Source organism: Pseudorca crassidens, chromosome 2, assembly GCF_039906515.1.
Source record: "Pseudorca crassidens isolate mPseCra1 chromosome 2, mPseCra1.hap1, whole genome shotgun sequence".
In the NCBI taxonomy this organism is placed as follows: Eukaryota; Metazoa; Chordata; class Mammalia; order Artiodactyla; family Delphinidae; genus Pseudorca; species Pseudorca crassidens.
This window is the reverse complement of record NC_090297.1, coordinates 128,833,673-128,853,299: the sequence shown is the minus strand read 5'-3', so window position 1 is coordinate 128,853,299 and position 19,627 is coordinate 128,833,673. Positions and strand designations below refer to the sequence as shown.

General features: G+C 42.6%; 2 protein-coding genes across 2 annotated transcripts in view; one reads left to right on the top strand and one right to left on the bottom strand.

The window, feature by feature from the left end:
- LOC137219707 (ankyrin repeat domain-containing protein 45-like) overlaps positions 1 to 3,610 on the top strand; it is a 150,938-nt gene extending 147,328 nt beyond the window's left edge. The window contains exon 30 of the mRNA XM_067728672.1: positions 1,213 to 3,610. Within this exon, the coding sequence (XP_067584773.1) occupies positions 1,213 to 1,308 (96 nt within the window). The 3' untranslated portion in view covers positions 1,309 to 3,610. The remainder of the gene's footprint in view (positions 1 to 1,212) is intronic.
- A 4,782-nt stretch (positions 3,611 to 8,392) lies between these two features.
- Positions 8,393 to 19,604, bottom strand: PRDX6 (peroxiredoxin 6). The gene is made up of 5 exons (XM_067728691.1): positions 19,414 to 19,604; positions 15,426 to 15,582; positions 11,948 to 12,094; positions 11,042 to 11,188; positions 8,393 to 9,722 (listed from the first exon to the last, which is right to left on the bottom strand). Exons 1-5 carry the CDS (start codon positions 19,506 to 19,508, stop codon positions 9,594 to 9,596), a joined length of 675 nt encoding a protein of 224 aa, XP_067584792.1. The 5' UTR covers positions 19,509 to 19,604; the 3' UTR covers positions 8,393 to 9,593.
- Positions 19,605 to 19,627: the final 23 nt, after the last annotated feature.

Sequence of the window (19,627 nt, the reverse complement as noted above, 5' to 3'; positions counted from 1 at the left end):
GGGCAATGACACTGCTTGCTAGCATGGCTCTGGAAGTTATCTGCGCTGGCTGATAAGAAGGGAGATGCATTGGGGCCATGTCACTTTGCTGACACATTAGGGGCTAGGGGCACAACTTGACAGAGGGCCCTGGGCCTCATCATTCCACGCCTCTGTAAGGAAGGGGGAAGTGTGAACACCTGGGACATAACAGGGGATGGGAAGAGTAGAAGTCAGGTCCCTACTGGGCCAAGCCATGCTGTCGGACCACAGGAGTGATGTGAGGACAGAGCCCAAGAATGAGGAGGACCAAGAGGCCATGAAAAGAGCTGACATCTCTTTCATCTGGTAAAAAGTTTGGGAGAGACCCTTTCTGCTTGTTCAGGCTGGGAACGTTCACTAATTTAATGAAATTTTACGTCCTGGAAAAGTTGGTAAATCTCCTAAAAAGTGCATTTACCACTTTCCTAACCAACGTCCTTATTTTGTCAACCTCTCAACAATTCAGAGGGTGAAGGTAATTTAAATGTTTTTTTTAAACAGAAAATGAAAATTTAGCTTTGAAACAAGGGGTGGGGAACAGTGGGAGCAATCCCACAGTTTAGTTTAAGACACTAGAGTTAGGAGTCAGGCATACTTGGATTTAAAACCTGACACCTGTGCCCACTAGGTGTGTGAGCGGAGGAAAGGTGCCTTCTGACCCTCAGTTTCCTCTTAGTAAGATGAGGATAATAGCAGCAGTCGTCTCATAAGGTTGTTGTGGGGATTCAATGAGATAATATGTGATAATATCTAGAAATTATCGATAGTTATAATTGTTACTTATGTATGCTCCTTGCATTCTGGGAGGGCAGATTCTGTGGCACGTGGGGCAAAAGCTTGAGGAAGAGAGCTCTTTTTCCTATCTGGGAAGGCTGGGCCCTGAGCCCTTGAATGTCAGTGTCGGAATAAAAGTAACTCAGTGGATGCTGGGGATTCCATTTTCCAAATTCGTTCCAAGTAAGGTGTAGAAATTTCTTTTCTGATGTTTACAAATATCCAAAAGATAACCTCCTGGTCCAAGACTTTTTGAAACAAGGTTAAAGAGGATTTGAAATGAGAAAGATAGAGCTTAGGTTGGAGGCTGAGTTCTAGGCTTTGGCTTATTTCTTATATTCTTTGGAAAGGTTAGGAAGCAGCCATCTTAGAGATCAAAGAATGCTCTTTTGACTAATTTTGACTTTTCTCCTTTAGGTGGAGGGAACTTCAGATTTAAGCAAGCTGCTGGTTATCCAAGCACCTGCGCCTGCCGAAAATAATAATAATGCCAAGGTCATGGGTAAGGGGTAGCCCTTTAGTGGTAAGAAAACCACTGAGAAGGAATTTTGTTACATGTAAGATTGATATTCTAAGAAAATGGTTTGAGGGTGTTGTGTGGGTTTATCATCCATCTCCATTCTTGGGCCCTCCCTGGCTGCCACATTGCTTCTGGGAGGTCACATATCGGAGACTTCCAGACACTGAAATCCAGGTGGCTCTTACTCTCTCTCGTGCCTTTCCCTCCACAACCTTGTGGGAGGACAGCAGCTTCTACCTTGTACTCTGATCCTGTAGGCTGGAGCCCCGTAGTGCTGTTGGGGGCAGAGCAGGAATGGGGAGGGGATAGACTCACACAGCAGGCCCAGGTGTGGGAGCCGGTTTTCTCTCAACGACCAAAGGGAATATAGAATCTGACCCATGCTCATTGAAAGCCACGGTCATAGCCACAATTCAGGTGACTTGCTTTGAGGTGCACTTTGATAGTCACTAAGTAATTATTGTCACTAAATGCATATTAGTACCCAATTGCTTATATCATGGTGCTAAGCATACTGTAAAGAAGACTAGATAGGAAGGCCTTGCTGTAGGGAAAATACATTCGAGATCTTTCACTCAGTGCTCAGCATCCTGCCTTACCAAGCCTAGTGTCACCATTTTCCCAGCTACCCCAGCTTGAAAACACAATCAACCTTGATTTGCTCCTCTAATTAGCACCATCCCAGTGCTTACAATTCATGTAACCTGCTAGCCCAGGCATTCTTAATGAATTGTTAATTTGTGGGGGAGGTGGTTACGTGATTTCAAATTGTGTGCATAAAGGGCACATTTTATCAATAGTTTACATCTCAGTGTTACTCATTTGCATAATTCTTATAAAATGCAGCCCCACAGTATGCTGCTGGGCACTGTGCAAAGCACTAGTTGGTGAGTGAGTGAACAAGGCCTCTGCCCTTGTCAGGAGGAGAGATATTCAAGAAGTAATTTCACTTCTCCCCTAGAAGCAAATTCAACCTCAGACATTCTTACAGCTCACTTTGCATGCCCTGTTCTGGGGGTCATACGCAGCACCATGATATTGGGAGCTCCCTCTGCTCCTGGGTCTCCTGTCCAAGTTGGCTAACACTGAGGTGACCATCACCCCAGCCTTCACAGTGTCTTTAGGTCTGCCACTTTGCTACTTCCCCAGCACTCTTGGGGCACAGGAGTGTATGGCAAGGCTGGGAGCTCAGGGTCTAATGTCAGCCCCCTTAGGGCACCCTGAGGGCTATTTTAGAGTGAGGGAAATATATATCACTCTGCATTCCACGATGTGTTTGGGAGGAAAGTCACAAATGGTAGGCCCATGGACTTGATCCAGCCAGTACACTGGATTTGGCCCACATACATGTTTTCTTTTAAAATTGTCAAATATGTAAACATCCAGAAATTTCACATTTTAAAAAATCCAGATTTTGAGCTTTTCTTGAAAAAAAAATCAGAAAGTCTGCCAACCCTCGGTCCTCATATCTATATGTGGCAACAATCAGACAGAGCTGAGCACCTCTGGCTCCTACAGGGGAAGCAGATGCTCTGCGGTTTGCCTCAGTCCACTCCCTCTTGTGTTATATCCAAACCATTTTGTTTGTGTGACCTGCCTCTTCTCATTTGGGTTTGCCAGCCCTTGTACTGGACTTTTGGGAGCCTAGTAACAAATGTCCTTGAGGGAAAAAAGTAAAAAGCCTGTTTGAAAGGGGAGAAGAGAAAGGCGACACTTACAGGGAGAAAGTAAGTTGAAATTTCAAAATATCCTCCTGCTACCTATACTCTTAAATTCCTAATTTAGTTTTTCTGTTTAATGCATTTATTTGGATTGGCTCAGTCAACACCGGTCTTGGAATGACCAAGAGAGACTATCACTGGAAGAGAAAAAATGAGGTAATAAACTTGACACTTTGATTAGATTTTTCTTACTGTGAATATTAAACTACACAGCGAAAATAAATTGTAAAGTCAAGTAGCAACATGTAGGTGGTGAGAAAAATGGCAGCTCGTTAAGATGGGAAAATTGGGATTAAAGTTCACCTGAATTACTTAACAATTAAAATTATAGAATATTTTTGAAAACTGTAATTTTGCCCTAGCCCCCCTCTCCCAATTTCCCCCCTCCTAACTCCCTTCCCCCCTGATATTTAGTTCAAAAGTAGGGCTATCTGGGATTAAGGATGGGGAGGGCCATTCACCATACACATTAGTTAGACATTTAGTATGTAATAGTTAGACATTAGTTAGACATTAGTATGTAAATATGGATGCTTCTCTCTTTGGAGTGCACATTCCCATGGATGTGTGGGTCTCTCTGGCGGGGGTGGGGGGTGGGGGTGGGGGTGGGGTGGCACACAGGTAGATCACGGGCATCTTCCTAGGGTACCAATTTTATTTGACAGTCTTTCAAAGGGAGAAGTTACCTCATTTTGCTGTTAGGTTACTTAAAATATTATATATTGAAACAAACACACTATGGAGTAGGATGACAAATTTGTGTGAATTTAAGATGAAACAAGAGACCTCAAAACATTTTATTATGGAGAGTCGCTTATGTGTTGCCCTGACATTTTTTCCTAGTTTCCTCAGCAATCAGAGCTAATTTAGAAAAGTTTGAGAAGTGCTGGAAGCCAGGCCTAGAGTTGGGGAGGGAGAGGGCTGGTAGAGGCAAATCTGGTGGGGAGAAGGGTAGCCTGCAAGGGGTGGGTGTCTCTGTGAGGGCCCCTAACAGAGTTCCCTTGGGCCAGAGCCCACTGCTGAGTGGGGTGGAGGAGAAGACAGCTCTGACAGAGCAATAGGCGATAGGCAAATGCAGAAGTAGGCCAGGTAGCAGTAACGGTGCCAAGAATGGGCTTCAGGGGCCTTCAGCACCCTTCCTCCCCCAGTTGCCAAGTCACTCCAAATACACGTCTTCTAAGGAAAAGTGATGTGCTGTGTAAAGGCAGCTTCACGAGAAGTCCCTTGGCCCATCACATCCCCAACCAGATAGCCACCCAAAGACCCTCCTAATAGAAATTCTGGTCCTGCCACTATTATTTATGACAATCACGGTGGTTTGCAGTGTTTGTTGGGGGAAGGACAGTGGCATTGACCAAACTGACAGCTCTTTGTTCCTTTAAACAAAGCAATTTAAATCTTTTTAGGCGGTCTTCCTCGGCCATCCTCTCCTTTCTTAAAGGGACCCTATTTCACAAATGGGGAACCTCACTGGGAGTCTAGTGATTCGGCTCCTCACTTGCCACTGTCTTTTCCAGGCCCCATTATTAAAAAAATGCTCATTCCAATTTAGGAAAGAAGTCTCCAGCTTCCCTTGCACTCAGTCACAAAGTTAACTGGAATTCAACTCTCCTAACATTGCTCTTTAAGTGCGCCTTTGATACACTACTCTAATTGAATTAATGTATCTCTCTTTACAAGATGATGTTTGATGGTATAGAGTTGCACATGTACTTACTCAAAGTCCTTAATATGTAAGATGTTTTAAAGGGAGTGTTCCAGATAATGGAAACTTTTCAGTAAGTTTTCTGATTGCACTTAAGTTTTTTTCTGAAATGCTCATAGTCAAATATTTTACTTTTGACTTTCTTTTATAGTTGGAAACTGGATACCATTTTAGAAAAGGACGTTAATGGCACTTATGTGATACCTGGAGTCAGGTTAAAGACCGAGCTAATATCCTGACTCAAGTGCTGAAAGATTGTCTGGCAAGGAGTTTACTTAGAAGTTGCTAAAACAATTTACTGCTGCATTTATTTTACAAGCAATTGATGGACTGCTGCAAAAGCTCTAATTCTAAGTAGTTGCATTATATTTAAGATGTTCACAATTCCTCAGGATAATATAAGATATCCTAAAGCTTATGGCCTAGCAAATGAAATCCTGCATCCAGCTGAGAGCAAGTTATAATAGAGCAGGAGTTATCAAAAGCACTGTACAATTAACATACTACTATCTAAAGCATAGGACCTATAATTTTGATTTGTGATATTGCTACAATTAGTGCCTCCCTAATGTTTTTCAGAGTAAAATTATTTCCCCCGTCCCCAATTTAGTAAATATTGAAAAACGGAATAGGTTCCATAACTTTAGTTATTGAAAGCACAGTTTAGGAGAAGTTAACAATATTACATTGCATAGTACTGTTTGATATCACTTTTCATTTTATTTTAAAAAGTCAAATAAAATAGAATTTTATGATCTGATTGTTTACTTAGAATCTACTATTCCTTTTCATTTCAACAAGATTTTAAAAGAATCTACTCCAGTATAAAATAAAGAGTTACAAAAAAATAGTAATGATTCTCTACTCCAGGGAAAACCATAATAGAAGAATAGAAGGAAACATAAGAGAAAAAGTCAAGCCTTTTACGAACGTTCTGGATACCTAGAATAGGGCAGTATTTCTCAGAGTGGCCTGCGGGGCACCTGTGTGTCAACAAATGTCAGGTGTGGCTGCACATTACAGACCCATAGGACTGCCTGGCTGTTTAAGGAAGTTATCACAGACCCAGTCTCCTTGTAGCCTCCTTCTCCTTCATCCTTGGCCTGTGACTTTTATCCTCAGGGTGGCAAAATGACATCTGTAACTTGGACATCCCATTTGCTTTTCAGTGAGGCAAGGTGCTTTCTCTTTATTAGGCTTTGCCTTTTAGTCAGGAAGGGACCCCATCCCAGGCCAGCACTATCACATGACCACACTGATCTGTCATCTTAAGATGAATTTTAACTGGCACCTCAACTTGCCACCATTAATACAATCTGGGTATTTTTCGTGAAGAATAAGGGGAAATGGATATTGGGTGAACTGCAGTGTCTGCTGTACTCTGCATCACAAGCCCATACCTGGTATAGGGTTGTTACAGATGAAGAACTTCTGGCCATCTGTAGAATCCATCTCTGGGGGTAGGCCCCTGGCCTGCACATTTTAACCCATTCCTCATGTGATTTAATGCATACTGAAGCTTGAGATGCCTAAGGTAGGGGATAAAGAAGTAGCAGAAAACAGATGTCTGCTCTACAATCTTGCTTACAAGGCACACTGCCATGTATTTGAAACAGCTAGAGGATACTTCATTCCATGCATATCAGTTAGGATGCTTTTGGCCTCAGGTACCAGAAAACCCAACTCAAAAAAGCTTAAACACTAAGGTTATTTATTATTTCATGTAATAGAAGTCCAGAGGTAGGACAGGTTCACAGTTGGCAGATTCAGTGAAGATCATAAAGAATCAGATGTTTTTCTTTCTCTCCACTTGGCTGTTGACCTTTACAGCCTCATTCTATGGCTGGATCCCTGCTCCCAGGCTGTAACATGGCTGCCAGCAGCAGTTTAATGTTTTCTTGTCCATATTCAGTGTGAGAGAGAAAAATGCCTCCCAGTAGCTCTCGTGTGAGAAAGAATTCTTGCAGAAGCTCTGTTGGTCTTCTATTTGTGTCTCAATGCCCATTTCTGAACCAATCACTGAGAAGAAGGTGGCAATGACCTCTTAACTAGTTAATGCACCCTTTAAGCTTGAATCAAAGCTGTACTTCCTCAATTTGCATTGCCCCAAAGTGGAGGGGTCAAATGGAGTAAATCACTGTGCCAGTTCACTGCATCCAATTGGCATCTTGACTTGGCCCTTTAGACACAGCCATTCTGGCTCCTTACCCTTTCCTGAGCTTCTTAATGCATATTCCTACCCTTAGGGTAGAGGTTGGAGGGGAGGTCAGACTTCTGGCAAGACCACACAGGAGCCTCAAGTTGATCACTTTGCTAATCTTAGATGACCATCTCTTCTAGCCAGAACATTTGCTGATTGTCTGAGAAGGCACATGGTAGACTGCCTCTCAAATTCCTATGCTTCTCTCATAGCCACAGTGGCTGTATAATTCACTTACAGCTAATAAATCTTCGGATTTATTAAATCTGTTCTCCCTATGAAAACAGAGGAACAATCCTGGAAAGGGGAACTCTCCTCTCCAAGCCCCATAGTATATTAAAAATATACTATACTATACTATGGCAATGCATATTCATTATGTAACATTTTATATTTGGAGAAGAATACTTTCACAGTCTTATGGCTTCATGGCTGCTTCATGATAGAACCAGAGATCATTTTGCGGGTACATGACCTCCCTTTTCCTTGAGCTTTTCAGCGTTTTCACAGTGGCAGCACCTATGTGGGTCGAGTAGATATAGCCCACCAAAGTTTGGGTGCCTGAGTGAGTGATAAAAGGGGCAATAGATTTATTGGGGGAAGAACTGATAATTTGATTTTGAATTTATAAATTCAATGGCCAATGTTCCATCGATCAGTAAAGATAAGACTCAAGTTTGAATAATTAATGTTGGAGACTTAGACTTTGAATTGTCACCATAAAAGAAAGTTGAGGCGAGACTCTCCGAGAGACAAGGGCTGAAGAAGGCAAATAGCCAAGGGAAGACAGCAGTGCGGAACCTCACAGTTAGGGAGGTGACAGAATGCGAGGATTCAGGGATTAGTTCAGAAGAGATGTGCTAAGGAGAACCAGATAGTCTTAGTTCTTTAAGGCCAAAACATACAGTGACTTGGATAAGAGATGACAGCAAGATGCCAGTCCTTTAAGTCTCTTTCAGACCAGCATTCACCAGGATATGTAACTTGGAATTTTCACCTTCCTTCTCAACCTTCTTAGTGTCACCCAAATTTTACATGTGCAGAAATCAAGGAAACTAAAAGCTTACTGACTTCTCTAAAATATGGCACCAGGGATCAGCTTTTACATTATTATACTCAATAAAAGTATAGAGGGCTATACGCAAGAGACTATACCAGGTATGGGACACTTCCTTCTAAACCTAGGACTTAGCACAGCATAATAAGTCTGAGAGACTATGAGTTCAGAATACTTAGCGTTCTTTCCAGAAAAGCAAAAGATGTCCCATTATCCTCAAGATTCATATTCTTAAATCTAGGAATCCTTTTAAGGTATCAGGTTAGGAGAGTTCTTTGTAGTGGGGGTCACAAATTCCACAGGACCCAGGCAAGTAACATGAAGAAGCAAAGTAGGCCAAGAGATGGGGTGGAATACATTTTCTTTTCTATTTTGTTTTACAAAGCAAAGGAAACACATTTTATTTTACTTTATTTTTGACTGCACTGGGCAGCACGTGAGATCTTGGTTCCCCGACCCGGGATCAAACCCGTGCCCCCTGCAGTGGAAGCGCGGAGTCTTAACCACTGGACCACCAGGGAAGTCCCTGGAATCACATCTTCATCAGCCGCTCCTGCATTTTCATTATATGAAATTTTATGTGTCTGTCTTTGGAGAAAAGCATGTCAAATCTAGCAAGGAAACATTTGCCCTCAGGACATGAGTCCGAACTAGTACTTGAAAATGTGACAACAGAATTTTCTGATCACGTTTTAACAAAGGATTTACTTGCTGATCACTAAGAAGTAAAATTCAGAAAATAGTCCCCCTCCCCCACTGCAAGAATAAATCTATAATAAAACATTTTCAGTCACCCTCTCCCCTCTTCCCAAGGTGTGCCCTTTCATGTGCACTTCATCGTAGAGCCAACTGACATCCAGAAATACTCTGAAAGGCACCTGGCACTGTCGTGTTGCTCATGCCTCTGGTACACCTCCCTGGCAGGCAAGTGGAACCTTTTCTGTAGCTTCCCACTTTCAATAGAAATTTATTGAAAAATTTTCTTGATAGCAAAATACTTAAAGATTCCTTCCCCCTGCTCATCCTTCAGTTATCTACTGGAAAATTACAGAATTGAAAAGGTTTTGCCCCCAGTTGTGATCAAAACATGAAATAATGAAGAACATCTGGGTTACTCAGTTCTTAGGTTACATATGTAGATATGTACAGAGGAAGCTGAACCCCAAGTTCTATTCCTTCCCAAAATGGGTAACAGAAGAGAGGATTTGATTAGAACAGCTGAAAAAACCTGATAACTCATTCTATGATGGAGCAAAGCAGGCTTTTTCAACCATAAACTGATACCACCTTGTTGGTCATAAACCCTGCAGAGATCCAACAGGATGAGCCTCAGATTTCAAAGAGAGTCAGCAGAGAATATTAAGATATATGAACAGAAGAGAATGCTGCTAAAGGCACAGAGCAAAGAATCCCAAGGAATTTGTAGTGCCATTTTCATTTAATAAGCCAGTAGTATAGCAACCTAAAGACCTTGGCTGTGATCACACCAGGATGTTTTTATGGTACTGCTGCAGGAAAACATGATGGGCAGCTGGCATCCTCTGGCTCACGGTGCTCAGTGAGCAGCTCCAGCACCAACTCTGTGGAGAGCCAGCCTATGGCTGGGGGGTGTAGCGGAGGTATTTCTTGCCAGATGGGAGCTCTTTGGTGAAGACTCCTTTAGGGAAAATTTTTTTGGCTTCCTCTTCAGGGATGGTTGGAAGGACCATCACGCTGTCTCCATTCTATTGAAAAGACATTGTGAATGGTGAAATTCAATCTTATAGTGAAGGCTAAAGGCAATAATTAACTTCAGAAAAGTAGCTACAGTTGCTGATGAGAATAATCAAATCTCCTTTGCTCTATCCCCTCTGAGGAATTTTGTTTTCGCAAGTTGATCTTTGACACTTTGGGAAGGGAAGTATTTCCCCACCTTAACAAGAAATAGTCCTGTTTTAAATCTAGTAATGGCTTGCCACCTAAGTCCTTATCATTGCCCTGCATGACTGAATCTGGCTTCCTCTCCCATCCCCGGCCTCTCCCCCCACCTCCTGCTGCTGCTTTTCCAGCACGGTGGCTCTCCTATTCCTTGAACATGCCAAGCTCATTATTAGAAAAGCTTCTTAGCTGTTCCTTCAAGCCTGCCGTGCTCTTCCCTCCTAAATATGCGTGACTTGGTCTCTCACTTCCTTCACGTCCTTCCCAAAGGTCCCTTCAGAGAAGGGCCTTTCTTGACAGCCAAATATAAAACCAACCCTCCCACCTGTGCTCCCCTTCTCCCCACCTCTCCTTGATTACTCTCTGTCGCACTTATCGTTACCTAATATACTATAAACTTGTTTATTGTTTGTCTCTACCAACTGGAATTTAAGTTCTATGAGGGCAGGGACTTTACACTGATTGTTCATTGCTGCATCCCAGTGTCTACTGTCTGCGCTCAATAAACATATGGTCAAAGAATGGAAACAGAATATAAATGGTTTGCCTGTCAGAAGAAACAAAATAACAAAACCAGGTGTTCAGGTTAGCATATTAAAAAAATGTAGCAATGTTAAGACAGTCTTGTGATATTATCCATGTCCTACATATGTCAGGAATCTTAGAGATTAAAAGTTCATGAACAGGTTTCAGAGAATTCTACATAGGTTTAAAAGACTGAAGCTTAAGAGAAATAAAATGTTTCAAGACATTAATACACCACACAGGTTTATACCCACGACTTAAGTGGCCAGTCTAGGTTCTGCTATAAATATTTTGCCATCAGGGAAGAGTTAAAGGTTTTTTAAAAAATCCTTTTACTAGGAAAAGGAATGATTCTGACCAATTAATTTGTCCAAATAATCTAAAAGTTAGAAATACAGGGAGTTTATATAAAAGGGGTTAAAGACCCTGAAAATGGCCTCTCAGCAAATCTTAAACTCAGCCAGGAGGAAAAGCCCTCCCAGTGTACTTGCATGCCAGAAACAAGAGCCCCACATAACACTGACCCTGGAGGTAGCCACTGAGAGACTGGCCCCACAGGCCTTCCAGGCAAGCTGGGTATCTGCCCTTTTAACATCTTTACCTTCCAATCAACTGGGGTGGCAACCCTCTTTTCTGCTGTCAGCTGCAGAGAGATAATTACTCGGAGAATCTCATCAAAGTTCCTGCCAGTGGTAGCCGGGTAGAGGATGGACAGTTTTAGCTTCTTATCAGGACCAAAAACAAATACCTGCAAAGCACACAGACACATAAACAGGATGAACTCTTTGAATGTTTTTGATACTAAAGCCTCTCAGAAGGCTCTTAAGTCATTAAAAATGTTCAAGGGTATAACAAAACAACAACAGAAATCTGCAAATATCTAGAAAGATACACCAAACAAACCGGGTGGCTGGAGTAGACATGATTTTCTTCTCCACGTTATATTTCTAAACTTGAAGGAAATTATATTTGGCTCTGGCTGTCTCAGCAAGAAACACTGATTTGCGAACTGAATCCAGGAAAGGCCTCAGGAAGGTACTATGTTAACTACGGAAGATTATCATAAAAATAATACTAATGGGAGTTGATCCTGGTCCTCAAATTGTTGTATATTTTTGCAGATGTGGGAATAAGTTTGTTCCCTAGTGGGTAAGGACAGAACAAATAAGAATTCAAAACCAGGGATGCCTTACGAAGAAGGCTATGACCCACCACCTTAAAGAGTGGGCTGTCAGGAGGACTACAGAAAAAGATTTCTCAATTTTAGGTGACATCCTAGAATAACTATTTTTATGTATTTTCAAAAGCTGTGAATTAAGCAGTTTAAAAGTTTAGCTGAAAAATTTTACTTTGTACCAGCATTTAGATAAGAAGTGAGAGTGCCACCAGGACACTTGTATCCTAATTGGACATAGTCCCCCATTTCCTTTAGTTGGTCCAAGCATTTACTTGGACATATGTAGCCTGGTCAGTCACAATGACTATGTAATGGATGTATGCAACTCACCACACGAGCTGTTACGGGCATGCCCTTTTCGTCCTTCTCTGCTGGGTCCAGCATGCCCAGCTGGATGGCAAGGTCCCGATTCTTATCATCAATGATGGGAAAAGGTAACTTTTCTGTGGGCTCATCACCATTGTAAGCATTGATATCCTGAAATGCAGGGGAGAGAGAAAAGAGGAAACTAAACCAGGCATATCCTCTGAATTCAATCAGTTAACAGTCATTGTCTTGTAAGACAGGGAAGAGAGGACCATAATCATCATAATTTCTCTAAGCTATTTTAATAAGAAAATTAATGAATGAACACTCCTCATCCCAACTGCTCATTGACAGGAATAACGGTAGGGTGTAGTACTTAGGTTATAACCTAGAGCCTTCTCATGCCCAAGTCTCTTAAAATTCAGCATGCGTTTACTGCTCTGAGAAAGCAGCATTAAACTCTTTAAAAGTTGAATAATATAGAGTTAGACTTCAATCCAGGGTACCTATGCGTACCCAAATACTATAAAAACCATCAGTAGCAATGAGTTCACATCCAGAAATTAAAGCACATGCAAAGATAATTTTATAGATCTGGCCCCTGCCTCAAAAGCACCCTGACTCAGACATTAAGCTACTGTAACAAAGATATTAAGACATGAAAAGAAAACACAAAACTTAAAGCAAACACAAGAATGGAGAGTTGAATATTCACTTCAAGGACAAGTCAAAGGTAAAAATGGGTGAAAAGGCAGAGGTGAATTTACACTAGGGTGAAATCCACATAAAAACAAAGCATTCCAAGTCTGAACTAAAGGACAATAATGTACTTGCTTCCACTCTCTATCCCTTCCTCCCCTAGTTAAAAACTTCATCCATTTTTCTATTCTGGGAAGTTTTGGGGGAAAAAAAAAAATCTAGCTTCGTTATTTGATCTGGTGTTGACATTGCATTTAAGGTGGGCTAAGCATTATGGTAAGTACGTGTGGGATGCAGATGAGGAAGACACGGTTCCTGCCTTTAAAGGAACTTCTAATTTAGTTGGATGATTTCCGTAAGAAGTAGCAACAAACGCAAGACGGTAATATGTAAATGGCAAATGCTGAAGTACACCAGCATCCCCATTTGTGAGACTGCTGGAGTTAGGAGAGACTTCAAGAAAGGCGTATGACTTTTACCTGGGCCTTTGAAGGGTGGATAAGATTTTCACAGGGCAAAAGAAGGCATTCCAGGGAGGGGGAGCAATATTACTGAAACATGTAGGCAAGTCTGAGCATAAACTGTTGACTGGCGAAAGAGGAATTTATCTGGGTAGAGTTTTAGGAAGTAGTGAAAAAGAGGCGTTAAAGCTGGAATAAGGTCGATTTATTATGTGGAGCCTTGAAAGTAAAACAGGAGTTGATGGCATAGCAGATATGAACCTTTGTGGATTTCTCAACAGAGATGCCATAGGATAAAAGTGGCATTCATGAACTTTGAAATGGATAACAACAAATTTTAACATGTTTCTTAATTTTATTAGCTTAACCTCCCTTCTGCTGTCACTGGCGGTCTATCAGGTCGCCACAGCTAAAATAACAATCAATATGGTTTCATACTAGAGGCACCTTGAGGTTTCCTATGTAACCAGTTGTGTGTCAAAGTTTGGACACTGCTTCTGAAAGTTGGGACTTATTTCCTATTTAATGCAATCACAGTTTTGAAAATTCTAGGGCACAAGCTCACCAGTGAAAATGAACCTGGGTGTGTTCCTATACTTTGAAGGGTATTATATAATTGGCTATAAACTCTTCCTTCAGCCACCTGTACTTGCAATGATTGCAGTAATTCTCAACCCTGCCATTTGCATGATAGGCACTACATTACACCCATGAAAAGCAAAGAACAATATGCTTTGGCTTTATACTAAAATCAAGCAAATTCCTACTCTCTATCATCTAGTGTCAAAGAGAGTATTAGTTTGGGGTTCAAATCCCACTGCCACCATTTTCTTGCAGGGAAGTCTTTAGTGTGTCCTTCCAACTGCCTGGGTGAAAAAAGTACTCTCATCTGAAAAGCTGGGAGCAGGAACCATATACCTCCCCTACAGGGCTGCTCCCAGAAACTAACGAGAAACTGCCTGTGAGATACTGTGGAAATGCCAATGACCATTCACAGCCAAGTGTAAGGAATGAAAACAATCCACCTCAAGAAAGAGAAATGCCTTCCCTTTTCTCCTATACATGATTCTTCTAATCTCAGACACTTAGAATTAACTGGTATAAAGTGGCATGGGATGCAGCCCCAGGTGGCCAGCTCACAAGTCAGTACTACATCGTATATTCAGTTGCATGTCAAGTGCTCGACATAGTGCCTAGTGCACAGTAAGCATCCTTTGAAAGTTCCCTATCATTATTTAGTAGACACTGTAGCAAAGTCATTAAAATGTTCTCAAGTTAAATCTAGACCACCACATTTATTATCCAAGTAAATCCTTTTGTTGGGAGTACACAGGTCCTTCAGTTCATTCATTTGACAAATACAGACTGCCTGCCTGCCTAGGAGGTCCTGAGTACTGAGCACTGTTCCAGCAGTGCACGAAACAGGAGTCTGCCCTGCTGAGCCTCCACTCTGGTGGGGAGAAACAAACAAACGAAATCAGCAATGTGCAGAGTATTTTAGACGGTGACAAGTGCTAAGGAGACAAATCAGGGGAGGATGGGGAGTACAGAGGGGAGTTATAATTTTAGATAAGGAGGGCAAGGGTGGCCTTAATGGGTATCATTTGAATTGAGACTTGAAAGGCGTGAGGGCAAGCCACAAAGATCCCTGGGGAAAGAGTCTTCCAAACAGGATTCTGGATATATTTTGAAGGTAGAGCAGGCAAGTTAGCTGATGAATCATACATGTGAAGTGAAAACACCAGAGGAATTAAGGATGACTCCTGGATTTTTGGCCTGAGCAACTACAAAAATACAGATGCCATTAGCTGAGATGAGTAAGACCCCCGGGATTAAGAACAGGAGCCCCGTTTTAGACATGCTGGATTTGAGGTGATAGGACATCCCAGGGGAGATGCTGTAGGCGGTGGTTTCACCAATCTGGAAGCCAGCAGAGTCTGGCCTAGAGATGGAAATTTGGGAATCATAGCATAGAGATGTGGGTGGATGAGTTTACCAAGGTGAAGAATGTAGATAAAAAGAGAAGACGTCCAAGAAGTGAGTCCAGGGCAACTCCAGCATATATTCAGTATTAGGAGCCGGGAGATGAGGAAGCTCATGCCGCACATGAGCAGGAACAGCTAGAGAAGTGGTGTGCTGGAAGCCAAGAAAGAAGGGGGCTGAGAACTGACCACTGGATTTAGCAAGGTGGAGGTCACTGTGCAGTCCAAGTCAGACTTTCAAATAATCAGTGAAGGCTGAATCTGAGCCTTACTTGTACCTTCACCTCAAAAAACCAAGCTACTCTATAAAATTTATAGCTTAATCTGTAACCTCAAAGCATATGCCAACGGGCACTGTACCTTGCTCCAGGCAAGATGGTCTTCAACACTGTCTATTGAAAGGGCAATCATCTTAACGTTCCTCTTGGCAAATTCTGGTGCCAGCTTTGCTGCTCTGCCAAGCTCCGTGGTACACACTGGGGTAAAGTCCCGAGGGTGGGAGAAGAGAATGCCCCATCTGAATGAAGGAAAAGAAGGTCACAGTTGAATGAATAGATTATCACCAGCATCACGTACAATGAAAAATCACAAATCCTAGATCAAAAATGACTTTCTTTTTCAAATGAGTGCTTATGAAGACAATCACTTTTAAACTTTTCTGTTGAGGAATGCTTTTTGATCTTCTTATCTCCAGAAAAGCCTATGTTTAAAGCCCAATTCAATCAAAGATATGAAATTCAACATGATAAATATTTAAAAAGACTGTAAGGATGCTGCCTCCTTTAATAACTCTAGAGCCACCCTGAGTCCTTTTCAGCTAATAAAATCTGTGCTACTCAAACCAAGTACTTATTGAAATAATTTTTTTTTCTTTTTACTCTTTCTACATTTTTTTCTAAGCACAGATATGCTGACATTCACCTCCAGTAATGGATGTTCCAATATGCCCTGAATCTAGACCAATGCCTGACTACAATAATAAACAGATTATGTAATCTGAAATAAATAGGCTTCTATCCTCTATTTATATGTAAAATTAAAGCTGACACTTGATTCTTTGAAGTGAACAGATATAAAAACTTCTGTAAAACTAGTTTACTGATCTAACCTGCTAAATAGGACACCCAATATTTGTACCCTGACCAAACAACAGCATTTTAAGAGTTTTACCTATCTCTTCATTTGCAGTTTATTATTCTTTTTGCGTTAGACCAAGTGGGTAGAAAATGATAGCCTCCAATGTCGATTTCTACAACTACAGATTCTTAGGGAAATACTAATATCTAAATCATCATTGCCTAAGGTTAAATTCGTGTAAGTTTTAAGCACATTTCAAGCTAAAAGTCACCAAGAACTTTGGAGTACTGTTTCCTTCTCCTGGGCAACAGAAACTACTCTTTGGACTGAAAAGGAAAACCTAACACACAGTTTCCACACTCCTGTTGACTTAACAACATTAAAGCAGGATCCTAAACTAGTAGATGACTAACTCTAGCCTAGAAGCCAAGCTGACTTCCCTAAAGATTGCCAAGTTTTCTGAAGCACAAAGAAGAAAGCAGAGACAAGGTACCTAATTCCCGGCTACATTTGCCACTCAACTCCCAAGGTTTCAGGAAAGGAAAAGACCTTCTTACAAAAAGGATGGATGGCCCTATGGCAAGACTGGGAAGAGAGGGGTAATATTTTTAAGATTGTGGAGGGGTGTGGTATGTTTACTTTTGATAAAGGGCAATAAGACATTAAGTATGTTTTGAAATAAGCTAGCTATGAGTAAAATGTAGGCCTTAGAGTCTGTGGTAAAGGATCTGTTTAAGGGTCAGATGAGACTTAAGGAAAGTCTCCAGAACTTGAGAAAAAATGAGCAGGGCACTTCTTCCTGTATTGTTAAAGAGGTGATTAATTAGAAAAATCAGGCATTCTCTTTCCATTGTGAATCAGGAGACTGTATTGCTGAATCATGTTAAGGAACTCGTTTGAGGCCACTTCACATCCTCCCCTCTCCCAGAAGCCAAAACTCTAGTTTGCCACATGGCTAGGAACAGGATAAACTCTGGGAATGTCTTACTGTGGCCTGCCTCTCCTCTAAGTCTCCCTACTGCTGCTCTTCAGAGGAATACAATTACATTATCCCCTTTCCTTTTTCCTCATTTTCAAAAGACAAAAGGTTTCTTCATTTAAGGGAGGGGTCCCCACTCACTAAGCCCCAGAAAACCCAGGGAAAACCCATGTTTTGTTTGGTGAAGATGTACTGTGAAGAAGCTGCTTATACCCCACACATACAGAAACAGTGACTGGGCTCAATAAACTCACTAAATGCCTCACCCAAACCCCTTAGTTGTTTCCAGTTGTCAGGGGCAGGGTAGAACCTGTAACGTTTGAAATTATTTTAATTTTCTCCAGAACACACCTGGATCAAAATTTGATAGTATGAATTGAAATCACATTAAGAATGGAGTTTGGAAAAATTATATTAGGCAAAAATCCATGTATTACAATGATATAAAGGGCTCAAACTTATTTTCGGGGTAGGGCAGGAAATAGTACTATCCCATGCCTGACCCAAGGCAGACTTGTATATTTTTGTTTAGATGCAGATAGTTTTCTCATCTTCCTACTTATGGCTCCCTGAGAAGGTACCACTTTTAGTCAAATTAAGATAGATCGAGGACAATAAATGACAACAAAAAAGTCCCAAACAAATAGGGTTAGCTTAAATAGTGACATCATTTATAACTATTGCTACAGTAAATATGCTTTATATTAATATTTATTTGCAACCTAAGAGTTCTAGGAAAATTTTGTTTTATGAGGGTGAGGGCTGTAGGCAGGAATGGGAAGGAACATTATCTGAAAATCCCATCGAGTTTTGGAGAAATACTAATACCTAAATTCTGAGTATGAGACTGGGCATAGTCTGTATTTCTGAATTCTTTCCCTGCCTTTACTGCCTGAATGTTCATTTCTCATCCTTTCTCTAGCCTAGTCCTCTCTTGCAAAAAACTTAGCTCTTCCCTTAATCAGTAGCTGGCAAATGGATTTAAGGGGCGGTAAGGGGTTGGTTAGGCCTAAGGTATAAGAATCTCTCCCAGGTGCTCTGCAGAGGCCTGTCCAATCCTTGATTAATCTCATAAACTGCACCCTCTGTCTGTAATATATGTACCTGGACACTGTATATAAAAGGGATACAAAGCAAGAAGGAATTCTAACACCTTAGACCACAGTGTAGTGGGGCCACTGGAACTCCAGAACTATAATGTAACTAGACACATCTGGGATGTTTCACATTAAATCTAATCAACTTAAAGTTTGCTGATTCAGGAGCTGTACAACCACAGTAACGCCAATATACTCCTAGTCATAAAGGTATGATTGCCAGGCTAGATCATGGGTCACCAATTTGGCAAGTCTACCTGAGGCTGGAAGCAAGGCAGAAGGGGGAAGGGGCAGTGAGAGGCACTCTGCAGTGAAACAAAAGGGTCTCAAAGGGGAAGGTACGGGTGTCCAGGTGCTTGGCTATCCATGGCCACTGCAACTGAACAACCTCAGAAAGCCCTTCCCTCAAGGTGTTGCAAGTTCTGGAATGAAGGACACACACACACATACAGAGTGTTCTGGGTTCCTCCCAAAGCTGTTATCAAATCACATTCTAGCAGCTGGGGGAGGTTCTGGGCAAAAAGTCTTTCAGCCACTATCTGGCACCTGGTGGTTTCAAATTTTTTGTGCTGAGAAGACTGCAAATACCACTGCAGCAAGTAGAACCCTCACATAACACGCTGGGCCCTTCCTGAACCTTCAGCCAGTAGCAGTGTCCTCTGACTCTGGCTTTGGACACCAACCTTCCCCAGGGAGCAAATTCCAGAACGGAGGGAGGGAGGAGGTGCGACCCTGGGCACGAGTACCGGGGAACTGACCGCCGATGCCGCCCGGCCCCTGCCCCCTCCGGCCTTCGGCTGGACCATACTACTTGCACAGTTTACCAAACAGAGGCAAACAGACGAGCTCTCCTCCGCACCGGCCTCCCGAACCCGGGACCTGCGCGGTCCCAATTTTGTTCCCCTCCCCCTTCCTCACTCCGGAGCCGGCCCAGCCACGCGGGGGACAGAAGGCGAGAGAGGATCCAATGGCCGGCGGAGGGCGGGCCGGAGGGTCGGGGCCGACCAGCAGCGCTCGGCCGCCGCGGGGCAGAAGCCACACAACGAGAGGCACGTGCAGGAACTGGTGCAGGGAGGAGGCGGGCGGCGAGCAGGGGGCTGAGCGGTGAGGAGGACGGAAGGGAGAAACAAGGGAAGGCACCCCTGAGTCCGGGCGTAACCCGAGGTCAGGGTAGGGTGAAGAGGTGGCCACTTACGAGTCTCCCAGATAGTCGTGGAAACGGATGCGGCCGATGGTAGTATTGGCCTCGAAGTTGGGAGCCTTGTCCCCGAGAAGGAGCCCTCCGGGCATGGCGGCAGCGATGACACGGAAGGAGGACTAGGCGCAACGGCGACAACCACCAGCTGGCTGGTTCCGGCGTGTGTGCTGGGAGGCGGAATAAATGGGGCTACCAGGGGCGGGACGGGAGG